This window comes from Lepidochelys kempii, chromosome 2 (assembly GCF_965140265.1).
Source record: "Lepidochelys kempii isolate rLepKem1 chromosome 2, rLepKem1.hap2, whole genome shotgun sequence".
NCBI classification, from domain to species: Eukaryota; Metazoa; Chordata; order Testudines; family Cheloniidae; genus Lepidochelys; species Lepidochelys kempii.
The window spans coordinates 209,528,084-209,546,463 of NC_133257.1; the positions used below are offsets into that span (position 1 = coordinate 209,528,084).

The window sequence follows — 18,380 nt, forward strand, 5'->3', positions numbered from 1 at the left end:
CCCTTGTATGGTGTTGTTAGAAAGCTCGTAATCTACTAAGTGTGTTCATCCTATTTGTTTGCATGTATTATTTCTATATCTGGAGTTAGAATAATAAGATATAAACTTGTATCACTGATGTAAACATATTAAGTGGAGGCCATTAAGGGTGCTCCGGAAACAATCAGTTGTAAATGGTCTTAGTTACTTGAAAGCCTTCCTGTGTACGTGTGGGCCAGCCCATAGGGAATGGAGACTAGGGGTCTTACAGTGACATGTGGCCATGTCACCTGATAATGAAATCCATCTTAAATCTAGTACTTTTCCATTTAGAAGAAGGGGTGGGGACCCAGAGAGATAAAAGATTCCCGCCTTGTGCCAAAGCTATAAAAGGGGGTGGAACAGGACAAAATAGGCTGCCAGTCATGGGAAAACCCCTACCTACCACCTGAGATGTCTGCTGGATCTAATAAAGACTATACCAGGGAAAAGGATTGGGCCCAGACTAGCAAGGAGTCTAGTCTGTGAAAGAAGCTTATTGGAATATCTTTGAGGGTGAGATATTACCTGTAATCAGTTTCTTACTGTATTAGGTTTAGACTTGCGTGTTTTGTTTTATTTTGCATTGTGACTTACTTTGTTCTGGCTGTTATTACTTGAAACCACTTAAATCCTACTTTTTATACTTAATAAAATCACTTTTGTTTATTTATAAACCCAGAGTAAGTGCTTAATACCTGGGGGAGCAAACAGCTGTGCATATCTCTCTATCAGTGTTATAAAGGGCAGACAATTTATGAATTTACCCTGCATACGCTTCACACAGAGTTAAACGGATTTATTTGGGGTTTGGATCCAATTGGGAACTGTGTATCTGGATGCTGGAGAGAGCTGAGCTGTTTTCAGTTAAGTCTGCAGCTTTGGGGGCGTGGACCAAACCCTGGGTCTGTGTTGCAGCAGGCTAGTGTGTCTGGCTCAACAAGACAGGATTCTGGAAGTCCCAAGTTGGCAGGGAAATCAGGCTCAACAGTAATTTCAGCATATCAGGTGACAGTCCCAATGGGGTCTCTGTGACTGAACCCATCACAGAGGTGAGATTGAAGTAAATTGATAAGGAGATGAGGAGAAAGTATAGGTGATGTGTGTACTGGAGCATGTGTACGAGGTAAGATGGATATGTACACACCTGTGCAAGAAGGTGTTGGTATGTTGGGGGTTGCAGTAAGACGGCATAAGGGGGCCTTCTGCATGCCATATTGGGCCTCCTGCATCTCACAGTGTATGTATAGGGTTGCCAACTCTGACTGAAGCTATTCCGGGAGATTTTTTTTCCCTAACATGACATGATGTCATTTTCTTAAAATAGCCCATTAAAATCTCCTGGATTGCTTTCAATAGTCATCAGGAGATCGATGCTGATTCCAGGAGACTCCAGGCCAATCCTGGAGGGTTGTCAACCCTATATGTGTATGAAAAGAGAGTGAGATGAGAGCTTGAGCAGGATATTATGTCTGTGCAGTTGTGGGGGGCTCTGTGCATGTGTATGTCCGTGCAGTTTGCGGGGGGGGGGGGGGGTTGTGCATGCTAGCGTGTGTGTGCAGTTGAGGGCTTTGCATATGGCAGCATGTGGGCGCATTGAGGAGAGCACTGTGTGCAGGCAGATGTCTGTGTGTGTGTGTGTGTGTGTGTGTGTGTGTGTGTGTGAAGAGGACAGGGACACACTGGTGTAGAGTGTTGTGTATGCCAGTGTGTGTGTGTGCCTTATGTATGCCAGTGTACGTTGGGGGAGAGTGTTATACATTCCAGTACACACCCGTTTGCCACACACATCACTGTGTACAAGCCCCCTACACACACACGAGTGTGTACAAACCCCGTCACCCATCACACACATCAATGTGTATGAGTTCTCTACCACCTATACCTTCACCACACACATTGGTGTGCGTACAAGCCCCTTTGCCCCGACACACAATCAGTGTGTACAAGCCTCCTACCACGTACACATACAACACACACTGGCAAGCGCCCACATCACATACTGCCGTGTGTAAAACCCCCCATTACACACACATCAATGTGTAGGAGTTCACTACTGTCACAGAGACACATGCTGATGTGCACAGTCCTCCTCTCCCTCACAGAAATGTCCAGAGTTTCCCTCAACATATTCATCAGTGTTAGGGTGACCACCTTTATTGGATAGAAATAAGGGAAAACCACATGAAAAATAAGGGTCAACGCTTTATTTTAAGAGATGTTTTAAGGAAACACTTTTTTCCTTAGCATATCATGTATTTTCCTCTCAAGTGTATATTTCTACTGCCCTCAAGTATACAATGCAATTATCTTAAGCTTCAATTTAATGTTTAAAATGGTACTTATCAGTTTTAATACATTTCAATTAATCTTAAAATAAAGGATGGATGGTAACCCTAAGGAACAAATCAATGAAATATGGATGGTCCTTTGAAATAAAAGATGGGTGGTCTTCCTAATCAGTGTGCATGAAGCCCCCCACAAAAGTGTGTGTGGGGGCCCATCCCCTCCACACACACACAGATGCTGGCATTCATGAGGTCCCACCTCTCTCTCCTCACCACACACTAATGTTTATGAGGCTCTGCTTCCTTACACGTACACTGGTCTGTACAACACTCTCCTCCAACATACACTGGCATACCCAACCCCCTACACCAGTGTGCGCCGCGTCTCCTCTTCACACACACACACATCTACCTGCACACAATGCTCTCCTCAATGCGCCCACATGCTGCCATATGCAAAGCCCCCACAACCGCACACACACGCTAGCATGCACAACCCCCCCCCCCGCCCTCCAAAAAAAAAGCACAGCGCATACACATGCCCAGAGGCCCCCGCACACGTAGTGGCCTGCTCAGGCTCTCATCTCACTCTCTTATACACACACTGTGAGATGCGGGAGTCCCCACACGCTGTGTTGTGGCTGCGGGGGGGAGCGGGGATCTCATACACGCTGCTGTGTGTTGTGTGTAGGGCGCCTCATGCATGGTGGTATATGTTGTGTGTTTAGGGGGTAGCTTGTACAAACTGCGGTGCGGGGAGCGGCATGTACGCAGCGGTGCGCGTTGACTGTGTGAGGGAATCGTACAAGTCCCCTGTGTGTTGCAGGGGGCCGGTGCACACCGCCGGTGCGGGCACGAGAGGATAAATGAGGACAGCGCCTCTCCCCGCTCCAGTTTCCGACGCCTCAGTGCGGGCCGGCGGAAGGCCGGGGGCGGGGCCTCACCTCAATCACCTCCCCATTCCCGCCCGCAGCGGGCGCCTCCTTTGTGATTGGCGGGGCGGCCCCGCCCCCCTGCGCGGTGTCGGGCGCAGAGGAGGCAGAGGCGCCATTTTGCGCTGCCGCCGCTGTCTACAGGACGGGTCCGGAGGCTCTGCGGGGAGGGAGGCAGGAAGGAGGCCGCTGCCCGGGACTCGCGTCCCCGATCGCTGAGCGCAGCAACCAGCACCCCACCGCCATGAGCGACGTAGAGGAGAATAACTTCGAGGGGAGGGTGAGTGGCGAGCCCGCCCGGGCCGTGCTGGGGGAGGCCGGCCCGGTCCTCCAGGGAGTGGGGGAGGGGAGAGGCGCTCTTTTCCGGCGGGCTGGGAGGCGCAGCGGCTTCTCCCTAAGATGGCTCCCCTCGGCGGCGCTGAGCCATCGGAGCCTCCCGCCCGCGGCGGGCGTTGCGTTGGGCCGCGCCCCGCTGCCCTTCCGCCCTGTCTTGCCCCCCTACCGTTAGCTATGGGGCGCCCTGCCCTGCTGGTCCCGCCCTTCATTTCTTGATGCGGGCGATGAGCCGTGCTACCTGCCCACCTCCCTTTGAGCCTGCCTGGGGTCCCTTCCTCTCACCGGCAGCCCTGGGGAGCGCGTCCTGCGTTTTGCCGGAGCCCTTCTCCCCTTCCCGGGCTCCGAGTCCAGCTCGCCCGCCCCCCGCGGACTACGGGATCCCGCTCCTGGAGCTTCTTTACCCGGAGCCTGGGCGCTGGAGGCGGTGCTGTGTCTGCCCTTGGGGCGGGGGGGGGGGGGATCCCGACGTGTCAGCGCTGGTTTGGTTGCGCTTTCTTTGGCGGGCAGTTAATGGCTCCGCCTGTGTGAGAGGCGGGCCGTGTCACTGCCGGAGGAGCGCAGGGACCAGCCGCCTCTACCATTCCGGTGGCCCGTGATCGGGATTTCCTCTGAGCCAGACTCCCGATGCCACCGGCGGTCTCCGCTACTGCCCTGTGTATTCACTGGTGATCCGATTGTACCCCTCCTCTCCCCCGGTGCCACCTACTGGAGTGTGGTGGCCCCTGGCCTCGTTAGGCTGAGCGCCTCACTCCCTCACTCACCCTCTAATGGTTGCTGCAGTCTTTCTGTACACGTGTGAATAGTCTCTGTACATTTTTTAGTGATGGACAAAGGCAGGAATTAGTAACTGCCTGGTACTATTTGAAACATGGGACAGATGTTCACGTCCATGTGGTCACTGCCCTCATCCCATCCCTGTTTACCTCTGTTTTATTGTAGGAAATATTTGGTGTCCTCACAAGAGTTGCTCTTGAAGAGAACTTTAGAGGATCTTTTTTGTGATCTCCTCTGATGAACCAGTGGCAGCAGCTTTGTAGCAACCTGATGCTGCCTAGGAAAATGACCCATGAAATTCTGACAGTGCAGTGTTGTATTCCAACAAGTATCTTTACTGAAATAGTGCTACTTTTGTAACACTAAATAAAAATAGTCTCTGGGCTAGAAGCACCATACACTATTGTAGTGTTGGCTGCTGCTTCCTCAGGTGAGGTAAACAAAAACAGTTCTAGTGTGGATTGTTCAGGCAAAAGTGGCTTTGTTAGGTGTGGTATTTCTGTTTTAATTAATGTAATGAGTAAATGGAAAATGAACTTATATTTTTAGATTGTTACCCAAGTTTTTCAAACTAAGGTGCTTGTCAGTAATTCTTTACAGTTTATTATGTTTACCATTCATTTTTACTGTGTATTTCGGTATCTTGCTTTTCTTGTCAAAGATATTTTCTCATCACTTTCTCTGGTTTAAGAGAACAGTTGTTGTTAGGGAGGTGATGAAACTGATGGGTTTCAGAGTTACTGTATGTTTTCCACTGCCTGATGTTGAAATAGGAGGGTCTACTCTAAGCATTTCTGAAGCTAGGTTTCTGTGACGGCTGTTGCGGTTGGTCCCCTCTCTGATTAGAGGGGAAAGTTTACTTGTCAGTGTGTGCCATTAGCCTTACTTCAATTCTTTTGGGAGTATACTTATCTTTATTTCCAATGATGAGGAAATTTCTTAACCAGCATAGCAAATGGCAATATATTTTCCATTTTATGGTCTTCCATTCAGCTGAATGCAGTAGTAGAGAAAACTAGTGATGTGTTTACTTTTGTTCATATGTATCAGAACAGAAAACACACACTAATTCCCGTTACTCTAGGAGTATTCTAAAATTATTTTTCATCTGGTTTTCTTTTGCTTTGTGTAAAACATTTTTTTAAAGATGCAATAAATCTGTGACTTGCGTTTTCGCTTGTGAACGATTTTGAAGATCCATCTGTTGAACACTTCTCCCAAATCCAACAAAACAATTACACTAAACAATTACACTAAAGTTAATTAAAATAAAATTGAAGTATTGTATGGTGCTGCTTAGATAAGTATGATGACAGGTTTTAGAGTAGCAGTCGTGTTAGTCTGTATTCACAAAAAGAAAAGGAGTACTTGTGGCACCTTAGAGACTAACACATTTATTAGAGCATAAGCTCACTTCATCAGATGCAGCTCACAAAAGCTTATGCTCAAATAAATGTGTTAGTCTCTAAGGTGCCGCAAGTACTCCTTTTCTTTTTAGTTAAGTATGTGTTCTTCACTAGTCAGCCCAACCAGCCATACCTTAATCATCATGTGTCCTTGATACATGCATTTCTGAGTGTTTTATTGTGTTCTAAAATAGTACGAATTGAACTGAATTGCCACTGTTGTGGATTCATAAAAGCCTAGCTATGATAAAGTAACTTTAAAAAAGTGTTGCAGACTACCTTAAGAATTGCCCAACAATGTGTGATAAACCATTCAATTTAAAATAAGACTTCAATTTTAAAAAATCACACTTCTGAAATTATTTTATGTACTATTGCTGCAAATGACACTTAAGTTTACTGTACTTGAAATATTAGAAATAGCTAGAGAATTATTTCAGTTTTACTTTGCATTTGACATCACTCTATATATAGTCAGTTTCACTTCTTTCCCTGTATAATCAGTAAGACTTGGTTTTTAGGGATGTCTTAACCATCCACATGGTAGGCTAGAAAACACAGTAAAGATAAATATGATTTGCAAAGCCACAAAATTGGGAAGTCTTGGTGTAGGCCTATAGGCCTACATTAGACCTAAGTAAACTATGATTTTATATTATTTTGATGTTAACCAAAGTGATAAGTCTGAAGCATGCAACCAGAAAAAATGAGAGGGATTGTTTATCTTAAAATTTGTAATGGCCCTGGAAATACCCTGTTACCTTATTGAGGGTTTGAGCTAAGCAATAGAAATAAAGAAAACATGGTTAATTGAGCACCAGCTGCAGTAAATAATAATTTACAAATGCTTAGTCAAGTCTTGCAGCTAGGGAAAAATATGGCAAAGTGAGATGATAAAGTATGGTGCAGCCCTGAACTGCTTCAGCTGATTTTAGCGAAGGCCCAATAATTGGCAGTGATATCACTTGTTATAGTGCATAAAAAGTAAGGCTTCCTAGAGTTTTTGTCAGTGTTTTCTTTAGCCTTCTGGAGGCATGCTGGGGAAGGTGGCTCCTGAGCCTGAACTACTTATAAGCATTTTGGCCAAAGCTTATAACTCTATTATTGTTAGGGCATAGAATATAAGGATATATTCTTATATTGCTATTTTGGATGTAACTTGCACCCAAGTGGCCTTTGAACTAATAAAGGAATGCTTGTATGGAAACTGAGTCATGGCAAACCTTAATACAATTATTAGGGAAATTTCCATAACTTGGCAATTATAGCAATTGAAGCTATTTAAAATTATTTTGTTGAAGTTGAGTAGATTCTAAGTTGATGCCTCTCTTAAAGGTCATCTGCTAAGCGAGAAAAAGGGCATGTGCATATTTTATATATGATGTATATGGAGGACTAGGAAAATGTTTTAAAAGAAAAAAAAATCCTTCTTGTTTTTTTAACATTAAAAATAACAAAAGACCTCTATGCTGAAAGACCCTGACTGGGAAACTAGTGAAATGGTGGCCCCATTAGAGCCAAAATGGTGGAAGTTGAGCAATTTGAAAAGGATTTTTATTCAGAGAGACTAAAACTATTTAACACCTGATATTTTGGATAAATATATAAAGGAAGCCTTTATTAAAGATTAAATATCCTCACCTTTTCAATTAAGGTGCTAATTGATGTGGCAAACACTAATACCTTCCAAATGAATATGGTGGTTGCTAATTGCAATACTAAGATGAAGTCTTCCTTTTCCAGCTTCTAGGAAATCGTCAAGAGTGGATTTTTTTGTCATATCCCTGGATTTAAGTCTGGTTCATAGTTCCATTTTCTGCTCAGTCCCTAGGCCAGGGATTCTCAAACTTCATTGCACTATGACCCCCATTCTGACAACAAAAATTACTACATGACCCCAGGAGGGCGGACCGAAGCCTGAGCCCGCCCATGCCCCACAGTCCTGGGTGAGGGGTCCAAATCTGAGGCCCTAGGACTTAAGCCCCAGGCGGGGGGCCTGTAGCCTGAGCCCCGCCATCCAGGGCTGAAGCCTTGGGCTTGGGTCCCAGGCAGTGGGGCTCAGGCTTTGGCTTCAGCCCCAGGCCCCAGCAAGTCTAATGCCAGTCCTGGCAACCCCATTAAAACGGGGTCCTGATGCACAGTTTGAGAACCACTGCCCTATGCTCATGTACTCACGAAGAACTATTTTCATTCTGGTAGCTCCAGTTTGGCCTTTGTTACCTTTTGGTTCCCAAAACTGTAAGTAATATTGTTTGTCCTTCCTCAGGTCAGGGGAGTGTTCCTTGTTTCAGGGAACAATACTTCACTAGAATCCCAGTTATCTATGTCTAAAAGGATGGTTTTATATATTATGTATGAGACAACAGGGGTTGAGTAAATTGTATTACTGGATTTTTAATATACTCCCCTGCTGTGTATAGGATGTTTTCAGAGTGAAATAAAAAACATGGGCGTATTCACCTCTTATGCACAATTTGCACAAATTCTTACTAAATTACAGAGAACTTAAGATTTGAGTCTTTACGTTCAGCTGGTTGTTACAGTGTGACACTTGAGACTATTTTTCACTTTAGAGACTAACAAATTTATTCAGTGGAATGCATCCGATGAAGTGAGCTGTAGCTCACAAAAGCTGATGCTCAAATAAATTTGTTAGTATTTGTGGCACCTTAGAGACTCCTTTTTCTTTATGTGAACACAGACTAACATGGCTGCTACTCTGAAACCTATTTTTGGCTTGTGAGCCTTATCTGAAAACTGAGTCCTGCTGCCTGGGGCTGAAGCATATAACTTAGCTTTGCAGGGCCCCCTGTGGCATGGGGCCCTGGGCAGTTGCCCTGCTTGCCAACCCCTGCATTTGTGACCCCCCCCAACACATCTCTTGATGACCCTCCACCCCAGGGGGCTGAACCCCTGAAGTTGAGAAACATTGATCTAGATGAATTGAGTAGCCCCTGGAAGACCTCTGAGTATTCCTGGCTGAGAATCAGTGCTCTAAACTACACTCTTCCTTTCCATTTCAGGATCTCAGTTTAATTCCTAATCCCAGATGGTTTGTTTGTTTTCAAAGAGGTGAATAAGACCATATTCTTTATTTCATCCCGAGATCATTCTATGCACAGCAGGGAGAGTACATTAAAAATGCAGTACTGCAATTTACTCAATCCCTGTCATCTCATAAGTAATATATAAAACCATTCTTTTAGATATAGACAACTGGGATTCTGTCACTCAAAAATGGTGTCTTCAGCTGCTGTGTACCTTGCTAGTCATGGAGTGATAGGCACATCTTGTAGGAATTGCTATTCAGTTTTTCACCAAGTCAAAGTAGTAGTCAAATCTTTTCTCTTCTTCCTAAGTTTGTCAGTACCTTTGATTTTAATTGAGATCTCTTCCTACTCTGTACAAATCCTAAAAATGGCCATAGTCCAGAAAAGTGCTTAAGTGTGTATTTAGCTTTAAGCACATGAGCAGTCTCATTTAAGTCTATGTGTTTACTTATGTGCTTAAGTGCTTTTCTGGATCAGAGAAATTGTGAAAGGAGTATTGGCTTGAAAAGAGGACTTTGCAGGTGTATCTTAAAAATATACAAGTTAAGGAAATCTGGTCATCTGTTCTCTTTGTGGTCCTCTCATTGGCTCAAAGATAATTTTAGGGAAGGCTGTATCTGTAACCTTTGGTTGGGGTCAGAACATATTCTCCAAGGACAGTCTACTGCCTCAGTAGAGACCAGACACTCCCAACAAGAATTCAGAGGACAACGGTGTGGACATATTCTGTTGCAGCTTTTGGAGATAGCAATGGCAGTTTTCACACATGGATAGTCCCACAGTTCTTTGGGAAATACCCCTTCCCGCAAGACTCATTTTTTGCCCTTTTTTCCCCTTACCTCATTCTCTTCCCCACCCCTGGAAATTTGAAATAGCATTTTTAAAAAACCCTGCAAAAGATTCAGTGGGATAGTTTAAGTACTTGGAAAGCTTGTTTTAAAGCCTTATCTGTGCTGGAGAAAATAACATGGATTATTGCGAAGGCAACAGTCAGTGTAACTTATATCTGAAATTTGTACGGATAAACCCCGTGGCTCAACCAGTTGTGTATCAGTGTAGACCCAGCCACAGTTGGTGCCCTGTCAACTGATACTTATCAGAGTTCACAATACCCTCAGCTAGTGAACGGTCCTCAGTTTGTTGATTGTGAGTTTTCCCTCTCTGCCCTTGCTTGGCCCCCTTCCCGCCTCTGGTTTCCTCACTTAACAGAAGAGCCCCTCTGTATGCTTTAGAAATACCTCTGGCTCTGTATGTCCTCATCTGATGAAGCACCTGTAGCTCAGTAGCTGAAACTGTACTCTGTAGCTTTTCTACTCACCTCCAGTAATGTCCCCTGCTCTGACTATGCCACTGCTTGCTTGTGGTTCATCAGAGTGAGAATGTCAGCCATAATGTGGGCCTGCCACAGGGAGAGTAGAGTTGGTTAAGGTGTTCTGTTAGCTTTGGAGTGTTAGGGAGAATCTGGTACCTGAGGTATTGTAAGGAGCACAGCTACCAATTGTGCTCTTGCTGCCTCTAGAGCTGGAGAATCATCCGTGGATTGCAATCTGAAGCATTCACTCTGACAAACTACCTGTAGTTTGTTAGAGCAAGAGGATTGACTGGTGAACCATTAGTGACTCACTGAGTAGCAGATAGAGGTGGAGGCATTAGTGTAGGTGTTCTGTCCAGTGGTGGCAGTGGGATGGGAGGTTAATGGGGTTTAAGAAATACAGCCTTAACTGGTGGTCGGTCACAAACTGAGGACCTTCAGAACAGGAGGGAGGGCATATCTCAATGGCATTTCTATGGAGCAGGATATACTGAAAGGATGAGGAAGGCGGAGAGGGGACTCTTAGTTGGCAAGTAAGGATATGTGCTGTCTTAGGCAGCAGTGAAAGATAACTGTCCACATCTTTATTTTAGGGCAGCCTTCATGTAAATTCAGATCAATGCAGGTGGTTTTTGATCTGCAAGGCCACATTCATTTACGATTTGCCATGATGAATGTGGACGCAAGGGCAAAACTTAAACCAATTAAGGGAGGCAAGTGTGGACTCAAGTGTTGGTATTTCCATCAGTCCTGTATGACCAGTTGAAGAACAATAACTGATTGCTCTAGTGTAGACAAGCCCTTATTTTTGGTGTGCTTTTTATCGTTTTTATGACCTGGTGGCTGCATAGAAAATTCAAATCACCCAGGAGATTTCCACCCCCCCCCCCCCATCCATTAAAGATTATGTGCTAAGGAAAAATCTTACTTCCTGGGACAGGAACAACATATATTGTAGAACAATACATAATATATGAGGCTTGTGGATTATATCCATGCCATAAAATGCTTGTGTACAAAACCATCAGGTCTGCTCTGTCTGTGTTGTAGATGATAAAACTTTAAAGATGCCATATTGGTTTGGGGCTGGGGGAGGCGGGGAGAGGAGAGTTTGGGGAAAGAAGGTAGGAATGGTGAGGTCTCTGGGAAAAAATCCTTCCCAACAGAAGACTTCATTCCATATTATGTAACTCACCAGGGGTTGGAAACCTGTTCTAGTTCAGCAAAAGACCACAAGTAAGAGGAAATATTTTCTTAGCTGCTTTGCCTTCCTTAGATTCTTAAACTATCTCATAAAACCATTGTACAGATTTCTTCAATACTTTCTTTGAAGTTCTGTGGGAGTAGTGGTCTATATTACATCAGAAAATTGTGAATGCCTGGCATTGACCTATAGTATGCAGCTGCTGATAGATAATAGTTGTCTCCTCAGTTGCAGTCCATATCTCCAATTGTTGTTAATTTTTAGAGGTTTGAAACTTGTAGGGACCTGTGCTCTCACTGCCACTTGAAAATTTGAACAGTTGAACTATCCTGTGAATTTGAACTGTTCTGGATCCACACAAATATTTTAAAAATAAAACAAATGGATTATAGTTTGAAATGAGGTATTGTTTCCTTTCAAATATCTGGTAGATACATTCATGTCAATATGGCATTAATTGGAAACCATGTTGGCAATGTCAGCAGAGTTTTAAGTTTGAATGGACAGGGATACTAAACGATAAACTCTTATAACAGAGGTGTCAAATATATAGCCTGTGGGCCACACCTTTCCCTTTTTAATTTGATTTGTCAATGACACTTCTGCAACATTAAATTTAATTGCTGATCATTTTTAATGAGGAAGGCGTGGGAATTATTGCTGTAGGTATTGGGAATTGCTGCAGGGAATAAAGTGTAGAGGAAAGACTAGAGGAGGCTCTCAGACAATGAAGGGGCAGAGAAATAGAGTAAGGAGGATAGGAAACAAAGAAAAGGCAGGAATAGTTGTGGGCCTGAAAGGGAGCATGTTTTCTGAGTGAGCTCTGGATGTGAGAATAAGGCATGGAATAGAATAAAGATATGTAAGGCCACCTTCTTCCCGTGATCTCTATGGAAGCCTCCCATAGACATCAGAGGGCATTCTGAATAGTTAGCAGTCTGAATGTAGCTCTCCCTTCTTTCTCTTGAATTCTTGTTGAGGTATTTTGGGGAAGGTTGCTCAGGTTATGTTATGAGGCTTAAATAGAGATAGAAGTTAAAATCCTCTACTATCTGGTCATTTTAGTACTTGTGAAAAGGTAAGAGAAGGGAAACTCTCCTCTTTAAGGAGGAAAGGCACTAAAGAAACTGACCATGTTAACTACAGAATGAGATGTATTTGGCAACATCCCATAAGATTAGCAGATGATATACAATTAGTAAAACAGAATGAGATACAGTGAAAACCAGAACAGAATGTAACAAAGAAAATAAAAAAACTTGAAAGGTGGGGAAAGCTTGCTATGCTTTCATAATCGAAATTTGTCATACTTAATACTTCTCCATATCTAAACATTTACAATTACTTAAAGCAAATTTAAGCCACATATGGCTAAGCTCCCTGGAAAAAAGTATTTTAGAAAAAAAAATCCTATCCTGCTCTGCTTGTTTTCCTGGTTATTTCTCCTGTGTGCGTTTATACAGTAAAAATGGCCCTTCTTGGGTTGCTTTGTACTATAGTACACATTTTATTTTAAATATGGCTTTAATACTCAAGGAAAATAGGATAACAATAAGGAAGAAAAGAATATTATTAGAGAATCCTTAACTTTAGGTTTAGTTTGGGCCCTGTATATATCTCTGTGCATAGACAAATTTTTTTTTTTTTTGACTGGGAAAGCTCTGCTTTAACATTCTGTTGAACTAAACATGGCTTAATAAAAGCTTATTACAAGACTAGCCTTGTAGGTATTTAATATCAAAGCGCAAATTTAATATTAGGAAAAATCGATTATATCAGAACATCTTAATATATTTGTGCAAATTAAGCTTTTAGTACATGTTTGTATCTTGTAGAAATTCTAAAAAATAAGGATAATTCTATAATTTGAAAGGGGAGGAGGGCAGCTTTGAAACATTTAGAGAAAATCAGTAAACTCATTGTCAGAACCTAGAAATAATACAATTTTAAAGATTTTTTTTAAAAAAAAATGTTTTTATAAAAATAGTTACTTGCACTTTACCTGCTGGCTTTTCAATTTTGGTAGATAACATTCTGAACTCCAGCAGAGTTTTATAATCCCTAGTGCTTAAATATACTAAATGTTCTTTTTCCATTAAGGTTAATGTTCGTGAAGAAATTGAAGAGTTTTTTCCAAGATTGTGGAAGATAAATCAAGATAAAAGAAGGCTAATGAAAAATATTAAAGATCAGAAAATTAAAATTGAATGGGGGAAAAAATTGAACAGAAGATTGGTCAGATAGAAGCACTTGAATGTTTTTTTAAGGCTATAATGAATTGTTTGAATTGGGGAAGATACACGAAGTATGAAAAATGAAAAACTCAATGAAGAATGAAGAAAAGTAGAAAGCAAGAGTGAAGTAGAATTAAAAGAATCTGGAAGAATGAATGGGTCCTAGGTTAAGTAAATGTATGGTTTATGTTCCAGTGTCTGTATGATCAAGTTGTAGATGAATTTGCATGATTACTTAGTTAATAGAGAATTGGTGATCTGGTTCAAGTAGGGAATTATTTGAGGAAAGCATACAATATTAACAGTGGGTTAACAGACTGAAATTTGTTCAGGAGGGTGTTGCCTAACCATTTGTCTTTCAGGAGCAATCAAAATATTATAATTACGGTACTTTAAATGTTAGGAGTTAGGCATTTATGTGACCAGTACCATTTGTAATACTATCTTTTTTGTTAGGAGTCTCGCTCCCAGTCAAAATCTCCAGCTGGGAGTCCTGCTCGTGTAAAATCGGAGAGCAGGTCAGGATCTCGTAGTCCATCGAGGGCTTCCAAACATTCTGAATCGCACTCCCGGTCGAGGTCAAAATCCAGGTATGTACTGAATTTGATAAAAATTTATTCTGCATCATATATCCATGGGTATGATGTAAGATACCTAGAGCTTCTGATATTTAGTTTCAACCAAGAAACACATTAAAACTCTCTAATATAGAAATCTGTTACACCCAATAAACAGTGGAAAAACATCAGAAATGTTTACTTGTATCTGAAGTCTTGCCTACATGAAGCAGAAATGTAGACTGTTGCATAACATGTTGGGCATTAACTGGGCCCTGTTGTTCTGCACTAAAATCCCTAGTGCACTTTAATATAGGGCTGTTTCAAACAGCACCATGTTCTTCTTTGAGGAGTGTCCATGTGGATGCTCCACTTCAGGTGAATCTGCGCGCCTGTGCTTGGAATCAGCGATTTTTAGTATCCATGCCTGGTTGGGTCACACGTGTGCTGTCCCCATCTCAGAGTACCAGTTTATAACCCAGTTAGTTCATAGTTAACTGCCCTATCTTTTCCCTGTTTGTTTTTCTTTAAAAAAAAAAAAAAAATAATAATAATAAAATCTTATTTTAGGAGTTTACGTTTGTTATTAGTGTACTCCTTAGTGTAGTATAGTTACCCTCCCTCATGGGAGAACCGTATTCTAAGGGGCATGATCAGCTGTCCCTACCACCCTCTCAGAGGAAAGAGCACTTCCCCAAAAAAGCGACAGAGAAATGGGCTCCAACTTTCCTGTCTCAGGAAGCTGCCAAAAAGAGACTTTTTCCAGCCTCTCGGACATATCAGTATTGACTGCACCGAGACCATCCACCTCTAACATGGGCCCGTTCGGTACTGTGCGAACAGAAGACCCTAAGAGGGCTAGCTCAGAAAAAGGCAAAAACAGGGAAATCCCTGCCTCGGTACTGCCAAAGCTAATCAAATGTGGCACTAAGCAGTTTGGCACTACTACAATCTATGGCACTACCTCCTGCCTCCACAGTGCATAGTGCAAGGCCCTCGGCACCAGCAGCTGAGGTAAAGGCGCTGGTACCGCTGACAATACCCTCCTTGGTATTGATGCTCTCTGTACTGCAGCAATTCCTCTGGCATAAGGACCCTTTAGTCTCAACAGCACTGGAATCTCCATTCCTCAGTACTGATCTTACTCCAGCATGTTTGGTACTGTACCAAATTACCACACTAGCAAGATCAGCTCCTCCTTTATCCAGATATGATGCTAATGATAATGAAGGGAAAATCTACTCTTCCCACTACTCCTCACCTATCCACACCAGACCAGGTCCACTACAACAGGAGTACCAACTCAAGGATGGTATAGACACCCATGGATGCTGCCACCAATGCCATTTCCATCACAGTGGTCTTATTGGGACTCATGGGCAGTGTACTGCAAACCCAGTCCTAAGCCTCCCAGTTCACAGAGAGAGGATGAGGCATTCCTTATCACCCTTTGCACCTGTACCCTCTGCATCTCTGGAAGAGGCAGTTGAGGGAAGTCACCCTAGATACCAGTTTTTCATTCTTCTTTCTGGATGAAGCTGTCATTCTTCCACCATCCACAAGGGGGGGATGACTTTAAACAGTTCTGAGAACTATTTAAGAGAGTCACAGATTTATTAGAGATTCTGTTGGAACAAGTTGCAGATTCCCAACATAAGTTGTTAGACATCCTCCAGACTTCAGCCTCTTCTGAGATTGCCCTACCAATAAACGAGGCACTCATGGACATGGTCAAGACCATCCAGCAGACCCTGGCAACAATTCTACCCGCTTGTAAAAGAGCGGATAAAAAAATACTACATCCCCTCCAAGGGAATGGAATTTTTGTTTTCCCATCCCACACCAAACTCTCTGGTGGTAGAGGCTGTGAATGAGCGGGGTAGGCAACATCACTCTAGAACCACTCCGTATGATGGAGACTGGAAGTGGTTAGACCTCTTTGGGCGTAAGGCCTACTTGTCAGTAACCCTACAATTCAGGATTGCCAATTATGAGGCACCGATGGCCAAATACAATTACACAAATTATTGAAAAAATGTCTGAATTTATTGATGATCTCCCTGAGGACAAAAAAAAAGGCAGTTCAAGAGCAACCACATCAGAGGCCCACCTTCTCGCTTGAACAGTCTTACAAGCCTCTCTGGACATAGCAGCACATTCCATAGCCATAGTCATGTGACAAGTTCCCTGGCTCCACCTCTCTGGTTTTCCCAAAGAGGTACAATCTACTGTCAAGGATCTCCAGTTCGAGGGTCCAAAGCTGTTTGGAGCCACGATTGATGAGTCTCTTCACACGTTAAGACTCCAGGGTGACTCTCAAATCATTGGGCATTTACATACCTTCTCAAAAGAAAAAAATAGAAGTATTATTTGGCGTAAAGAACAAGCTCTACACCCAACCTCAGAGGCATTATGACCCGGAAAGACAAAGACCCACTAGACAGAGACCACTCTCTTCTCAGCCCCTTACATCCCAACAACCTGCCTCTAAACAATGGTTTCAAGGATTCAGTCGAGGACCAAACATACCTCCCACAAGAGTCTTCTATTGCTGGAACCATCCAGCACCATCCATCCATTCGGAGACTGTCTGACTCCATTCCACCCAGCATGGCAAAACATCATGTCAGACAAATGGGTACGGGAAATCATCAAGACTGGCTCTTCTGTCCAATTTGTCTCCATTCCCCTTACCTATTCTCTCTGCCTCTCATTAGGGATCCTTCTCATGAACACCTACTATGACAGGAGGTAAACAATCTCATACCTGGGGCAATGGGGGAAGCATCATGCCTGGGGGGCCCAAAATACAAGTGGACACAGGGTGCCATTTTCCTAAAGGTCAGCCCTGACTACACGATATTCCTACCTTCACAAATGGAAAAGATGCTATATATGATGCCAGAATAGGCAAACAATGGCAACTACCGCTCCTTTACCAGTGGTATTGGATTACATACTAGAGCTCAAGGAACTTTGGTCTTTCAATGAGCTCGATCAGAGTACATCTCGCAGGAATCATGGCGTTCCTCCACAAAGTGGACGAGTTCTTGATCTTTGCCCAGCCTACCACTAAAATGCTTCAAGGGTGTTCGTAATCTTTAACTCGTAATACGAGTCACTACTCCATCATGAGACCTCAGGTTGGAGCTGCAATGCCTTATGGGGGCCCCTTTTGAACAATTAGTGACATGTTTACTTCTCCGCCTTTCAGTGAAGATGGCCTGCCTTGTTGCTGTCAGATCTGCCTGACAAGGAGAAGAACTGGGGGCCCTCATGGTACATTCCCTATGCACAAAATTTTTGAAAAACAGTTACCCTGTGACCATATCCCAAATTCCTACCTAAAACAGTTTCATCATTACATTTGAATGAACCCATCCATTTCCCATTGTTCTTCCCAGAACCTCATGGGACCAAACGTTTCATATCCTGGGCATCCCGGGCACTAGTTTTTTACAATGAAAGGATCAAGTCTTTCCGGAAGTTACCAAAGTTATTTCTTTCCATCACGGAACGATCTACAGGAGACACCATATCCAAACAAAGGCTGTGGAAATGGATCACCAGCTGGATTGACTTTTATTGCCATCAACAGCTACAACTCCCACCTGGGACCCGTACATACTCCACCAGACCATTCTTCACATCAGTAGCCTTCCTCAACAATGTGCTTGTTATGGACATCTGCAAAGCTAGCAACCTGGGCATCAGCCCATACATTTACATAGCACTATGTCACAGAGCTGCATTCATCATCAGACGCTCTACTGGAACTTGTGGTTTTATTATCTGCCATGACTGCAACTCCAAAGCCCCTCTATTCCACCAAGGAGGGGCACTGCTTTACAGTCGCCTAAAGTGGAGCTTGCACAGGGACACTCCTTGAAGAAGAAAGTGTTACTAGCCCTGTGCAGTAACTGCGGTGCCTCAAGATGGTTGTCCCTGTGGGTGCTCCACTACCTTTCCTCCTCCCCTCTACATCAGCGTTTTCACACCAGAGACTGGAGTAGAGAAGGAACCGAAGGGGGGGCAATTGGTCACACAGCACTATGTAGCCACCGGAGGCGGCGTGAGACGGGGACAGCGCATGTACGACCCAACCAGGTACTGCTACTAAAAACTCCTATTAAAAGCGCAGGGGCACAGGTTCACCCGAAGTGGAGCATCCACAGGGACAACCATCTCGAAGAACCTCAGTTATTGTACAGGGTGAGTAACTGTCTCTTAAAGCACACTAGGGAAAATTACAAATATTACTCATTACAA

The 18,380-nt window shown here is 43.4% G+C and overlaps 1 protein-coding gene across 1 annotated transcript in view; it reads left to right on the forward strand.

The window, feature by feature from the left end:
* The first annotated feature begins 3,172 nt into the window (after positions 1 to 3,172).
* The window catches only part of TRA2A (transformer 2 alpha homolog), a 52,153-nt gene continuing 36,945 nt past the window's right edge, over positions 3,173 to 18,380 (forward strand). The window contains 3 exon segments of the mRNA XM_073333721.1: positions 3,173 to 3,235; positions 3,237 to 3,518; positions 14,011 to 14,144. Coding sequence (XP_073189822.1) covers positions 3,173 to 3,235; positions 3,237 to 3,518; positions 14,011 to 14,144 — 479 coding nt within the window.